Source organism: Poecilia reticulata, linkage group LG18, assembly GCF_000633615.1.
Source record: "Poecilia reticulata strain Guanapo linkage group LG18, Guppy_female_1.0+MT, whole genome shotgun sequence".
In the NCBI taxonomy this organism is placed as follows: Eukaryota; Metazoa; Chordata; class Actinopteri; order Cyprinodontiformes; family Poeciliidae; genus Poecilia; species Poecilia reticulata.
Genome location: NC_024348.1, coordinates 6,689,901 through 6,695,681, shown reverse-complemented (window position 1 = coordinate 6,695,681; position 5,781 = coordinate 6,689,901). Strand labels below are relative to the sequence as shown.

Genomic DNA, 5,781 nt, shown 5'->3' with positions numbered 1-5,781 from the left:
GGTCCCAGGAGAAAAAGTTTGGAAACCACTGTGTTAGGAAGTGGTGCATCAGGAGGTGACAGAGGGGGAGGAGGAGGTTGCATTCACTTCCCAGTGGAGTCAGTAGGCAGGAAGCTGCAGCTACACAGAAAATGAAAGAAAAAAGAAACATAGCTGAACACTGACTGTAACAGATGGCGAGATGAAGCACTAAGGCATTAGATCCAACTGTTCGACTCATGAGCCGATGCGTTGCGGTGCTTAACTTGCTCTACTGCCACATCAGGTGGACAATATGTATAAAATAGGCAACGAGAAAACATGATAAAAAAATTGGTTCAATGGTTTTTCTGCGTTATTTTTCCATTTGCTGTGACACACTGCACTTAGTTAATAATAGCTTCATCTACAGCTTTTATTTTGTTAACTGATTTGTTCTACCGCAGCAGTGAGGCTATGGAGGGCAATTTAAAGAATAGACTTTTTACTCTTCAGCATTGTTTGCAAAATTTCCACATGTAAACAAAAATATGCAAGTAGTGTGTTGGGGTTTTCAAATCAATATCCTCGAAACACCATCTGGTGCTTCATTGTTGAGCTACAACAAGGGATGCACTTTTTCTCTCTTTGTAGTTGGAAGGAACTGTGCTATAATACTTAGGCATTTACTTTGTTTCCTATAATGCTGTGTTTTATTAGTAATAAATATGTCTTCCACAAAAGTAAAGGTGTTGTAATTTGAATCTACTCAAATTACTGTCTGATTGTTGTTGACATCTTTGTTCAGTCAAACTAAAACTATGGCAACTAAAATGAGTTACGTGCAGCAACATTCTGTGATTATAACACTAAAAGTCAGTAAAGTCAGAGCTGTAAAATATTTTTGATTGGTTTTACTAAATACAGTCAAGTTCCATTTAAATACTGACTCATTTATTTTGTAAAATTAGCAAATGAAGCTGTTGTTCAACTGATTTAGTGTTTATGGTTTTTTTCTTTAGATAATGCGATCCTGATCAAGGAAGCTATGAACTGGTCGTCCGCCTTGACCTACTGCAGATATCATCATAATGACCTGGTCACCATCACCAACATGGATGACCAGAGACGGATCCAGGAGAAAGTCAAGGAGGCATCGACTSMTTWTGTCTGGTTGGGTCTTCGCTTCAACTGCTCTCTTAATTTCTGGTTCTGGGTCTGTAAGGAGATGATCAGCTATCAGAACTCGACCTCAGCARGATGGATGAATGACTGTAACATTTCTGSAGCCATGCAGGCTGGAGGAGAATATAGATGGTTCCAGAGAAACGACACAGAGGAACTGAACTTCATCTGTTCTAAGGGTTAAAGTTCACTCTGCTCTCTGGTGACATGAGTTTGTCACCAGACTTTTTTGGTGAAGTGATTTATTCTATTTGGTTGTTTGGCTATGTAAACTTTTTAAATATAACTGTAATGTGGGAACCATATTCATATCAGGGTAAAAAGTCGTAGTTACTGCTTTTAAGGTTTTTGCCATTTTGTACTTTGTAAACACATTTGTTCAGCAATTTTATCACATCCATAGTTGCTATCACAATAACTATGAATGTCCCTTTAAGAAATTAGGTTCAGATAAATTGAGGAAGTCAGTTCAAGACAGCAGGTCACCATCACTGCTGTAAATAAGTATAAGTCATGCTAGTATGTTAAACTGAATCAGGTGTTCTGCTCTGTCACATGTAGGAGTTTTAGCACCACCTACTGGTTGTTCTGTAGTTTGGTTTTATTTAAATGTCAGACACAAATAGACGATCCAGAGCTTTCTGAGTTTAAATCATCGATTCTGAAGGAACATTTTTGATATTAACCCACAATGATGATCCTCCTCTAAGCTTCTGCTGCCCATTCATGAATATAAAGTCAAACTCTGTGTGCAATTTCTAAAACAGTAATAAGTTAGTAATTCTGTTGTTCACCAAGTGTCAATTTTAAGTCATATATCTCACCTTCTTATTCTGACTGTAATTTCTGATACTGATTTGTGTTTTTCTTTCATATCTTGTTGGTGGTTAATTTCACATAAAAAATAAAAATATCAAACGTATTAGGTATTTTTATTGATTATGGTCTACAGGTAAAAAAAATCCTAAAATTCAGAGAATTATAATATCACACTAGACCAGTTCAAAACATGTTTTAATCACAAACATCAAACTTCATTTCTCAGCTCTAATCCTGGTTGATCTTCTCTTACATGAGTTACTGCATTAATGCTCTATAGCATGGAGGAGACCAGCCTGTGGAAACCCAGGTTGCTATGGTAACTGCCTTCAGGCCATCTGCTTTACTGGTTCTGCTGCCTCTCATCCTATGGATTATCTGTGRGGTCAAAGGTAATGGAGAGTTTACTGGCCAATCAGGAACAGGAACACCACGGTCACTGAACCAGCTTTTCCTACCTTTGGCTCTGTGTTCAGGTTCTAATACCTGCATCCTCAAGCAGCAACATCAGCATTTCCATACAGCTGGACAGCAAAAGGAAGCAGGAAGTGATCTAGAATTTCCTGGTAGACGACAGCATTGASTGWTGACGTCAGAACCAGGAGATGACAAGGCAACCCATCACTGACTGTGGAAACTTCACTTTTATTTTATTTTAAATACATTTTTGGTGCTAGCTTCCTTTATGTGAACGTAATCCAACAGGAAGGAAGCAGAGAGAAGAGAGGAAACAAGTGGCAAAGCAACCGAGAACAGGAGTCGAACTTCCTGTGACGGTCCGACTGTTTATAGGAAGCTCACAATCTGAAAAGCGGTGGGCCGACGTCGGGCTGTGCACATTTTGTGGTGTCCTGTAGTGACAGACCAACAAGACTTCAGTATCAGTGAGAGARATATTGTAGTCAGTATCATATTTAGAGGTTGCATTCACACACGTAGGTCTAGAAGTATCAGGAGAAATGACTTGTAGTCTTTTACCAAAGACAAAAGAAAGATCTTACAACTAAAATCTGGTGCAAGTTTTTGTTAGAAGTGAGTTGTGCTCATGATTTCTTCGTAGGTTTTTGTGTTGTTTCCTTCAGTGGTTCATGTTGCAGCGCCACCACAGGCAAGAAGGGGAACAAGGTTTTTCAACTGGATTCGTTCATTTGACACAAAACAGTGTGAAAGAGAACAGCAGCAGCTGAACTGAGTTTACTGAACTATCTCCCTTAGACTTCAAACATGATCTATTCATATATTTTTGAGTTTTCAGTCAAGTTTGACTGTGAAGATGACAATCTCACTAAGTACTCAAGATATATTGAAAGTTTTTCATGCTGTTATTTATTTGTTTCATAAACAGTTTTTAAACAGCAAAAACAAACTTTGAAAACAAAAATAACTAAAATTAATTAAGCACGTTAGAAAGTCAATGCTCCATTTGTTCAGTCAGAATCTGCATGTAGGTTTGGATTTTCCAGGATCATTTTTCCTTCCTGTTTGTGGTTTAGAAATGCTCCCACCTCCCATCTGTGGTTTAAATATTCAAATTATGTCATATCCACCATTTCAGATCTACAGTAGAGCTGTGTTAGTGGAGTTGTAGTTGTCACCAAGGAAAGACGTGAATCTACTGAGGAAAGTTTGAACAAAACAAGGAGAAAAAGTCAACAAGATGTAAGTTACATCTCTGTTTCTAAACTTTGCTTTTAACTATGATACATGATAAAATTATTTTCTGAAATCATGTTATCATGTTCGACATGTTAAATACTATTTATGAGTTACAACAACAGAGCAGAGTGTCTCTCTGTCTGTCTTCTTCTCTCTGCTCTCATTGTTTCTCTGTCCAGTGGAGGGAGAGCTGCAGCTTTTCACTGTTTAAATGTTCTTCATCCAACAGAGACAAACTGCTGGAGGAAAATAATTCATCTGACAGCAAAGATGCAGTGGAGTCTGATTCTGCTCTTCCTGATGGGTAAGTTGATCTGAAACACAACTAGACTCTCTGGTTTCTGGAACGTTAGTCATTGGTGTCACTGGAAAGACGATTACCTCTTTCTTTATCACACAGAAACTTAAGCAAGAGCAACTGGATTAACATTTCTTAATATCGAAAAAAATTAATGACAAATGTCAGCAAAATATTTTATCTTCTCAGGTCAGTGTTGTTTGATGGACTGTCAGCTCTATGAGTTTCACTACATTAATGAGGCAAAGACCTGGACTGAAGCTCAGCAGAAAGCGAGACAAACTGGGACACAGGAGAACCAAGTGACAGAGGAAAACAAGGATCTGAAAACTGTGGGTTTCTGCATCAAAATCTCAGATGGGTAGATACTGGCTGCAATCAAAATAAATTCTTCCTCTGCTTTAATCGTAAGTATGAATAAAACACAGAATGAACTCAATAGATAGTTTGATAAAACTATGAGTTGAATCATAAAAATCCTTCCATTCCCCCCCAAAAATATATGGAAAATGGTTCTTTTTTATGTGTCTCTCAGTAAAACTAATTTTATGTTCACCTTATGAAATAGAACTTGAGATTTACATATGTCTGTTCACTTCACAGAAACAAACACAACCCAAAAATACCACTTGATTAAAGACAAGAAGACCTGGCAGAAAGCTCAGAGTTACTGCAGAGAGAAACACACAGACCTGATCAGTGGAACGAAGCAGCTGCTGGATGGAGAAGTGGAGAAAGTGATGGACTCTGACTATAAATACCCATACATTGGTTTGTTCAGAGACACCTGGAGGTGGTCAGATGGAAACAGTTTCTCTTTCAGACACTGGAATAATGATTTTATCAGTCAACAACCCAACAGTGATCGATGTGCCGTGACTGTGTTTGATGATGGAGGCAGATGGAAGAATGAGAACTGTGATAAAAGAAAACCCTTCATCTGTTATGATGGTGAGTTTTTGTGACCTAAATGTTTACACATCAACAGGATTTTTTTTATTATGTTCATATGAATGCGTCTAACTTATATATATTCTTAAAAATGACTTCATATTCAATTTTAACGTTGTGAGGGATTTTATATGTGCCCTCATTCTGTGACAGATAATGTGATCCTGATCAAAGAGAAGATGAACTGGGAGGACGCCTTGTACTACTGCAGAGATCATCACCATGACCTGGTCACCATCGCCAACATGGATGATCAGAGATTGATCCAGGATAAAGTCAAGGAGGCATCGACTGATTATGTCTGGATGGGTCTGCGCTTCACCTGCACTCTGGATTTCTGGTTCTGGGTCAGTGACGAGGTGGTCAGCTATAAGAACTGGGCTTCAAATCCACCGATGGACGACTGTGACATGTCTGGAGCCATGGAGACGAGAGGAAACCATCAGTGGTACAAAAGAAATGATGCTGAGAAGTTAAATTTCATCTGTTCTAAAGAGTAAAATCCTCTCTACTTGTTTTTACTTCATGTTGTTCTTATTAAATGTTGGTTTCTTCCAACTTTACTTTCCTACTGAGAGAAAAGAAAATCTTCACATCAGCAGTGCTGAACCTTTCTCTTTAATTTTAATGTGGTTTTTGGTTTTCATAGCCTGTTATGCAACATACCAGTGTGTTTTATTTTGTCTCTTAAAGTTTTATTTGTTTATATTAAGCTTATTTAATTACATGTTATCTAATTATATCCTAATATTTAAATTCTCTAAGTTTTTGATAATCATGACAAGTTCTGTCAGATATTTTAAGAATGTGACTCTTTTCTTATAATCAGAAATTGTGGGTTTGATTCCAGCTTCATCTTGCCGCATGTTGATGTTCCTCTGAGCAAGGCACTTATCTCTATTGAAATGTATTTG

The 5,781-nt window shown here is 37.7% G+C and overlaps 1 protein-coding gene and 1 long non-coding RNA gene across 3 annotated transcripts in view; both read left to right on the top strand.

Annotated features, from left to right (window-relative positions):
* The window catches only part of LOC108167160 (uncharacterized), a 7,985-nt gene extending 3,833 nt beyond the window's left edge, over positions 1-4,152 (top strand). Inside the window, exons 1-3 of one of the 2 annotated variants that reach the window (XR_001777536.1) lie at positions 3,225-3,621; positions 3,848-3,922; positions 4,106-4,152. This is a non-coding gene — a long non-coding RNA (uncharacterized LOC108167160). Of the gene's footprint in view, positions 1-3,224; positions 3,622-3,847; positions 3,923-4,105 lie in introns of those variants that run through there. The other variant, XR_001777535.1, reaches the window with a different exon arrangement.
* A 348-nt stretch (positions 4,153-4,500) lies between these two features.
* LOC103480339 (C-type mannose receptor 2-like) lies at positions 4,501-5,781 on the top strand. Its single transcript, XM_008435229.1, has 2 exons — positions 4,501-4,867; positions 5,021-5,781. The coding sequence occupies exons 1-2, from the start codon at positions 4,501-4,503 to the stop codon at positions 5,365-5,367; spliced, it is 714 nt and encodes a 237-aa protein (XP_008433451.1). The 3' UTR covers positions 5,368-5,781.

Bases quoted from the DNA above. Each gene is read 5' to 3' on its own strand.
- LOC103480339 (XM_008435229.1), top strand. From the start codon at position 4,501: ATGTCTGTTCACTTCACAGAAACAAACACAACCCAAAAATACCACTTG. The intron at 4,868-5,020 runs GTGAGTTTTTGT...ATTCTGTGACAG, and splicing joins ACCCTTCATCTGTTATGATG to ATAATGTGATCCTGATCAAA.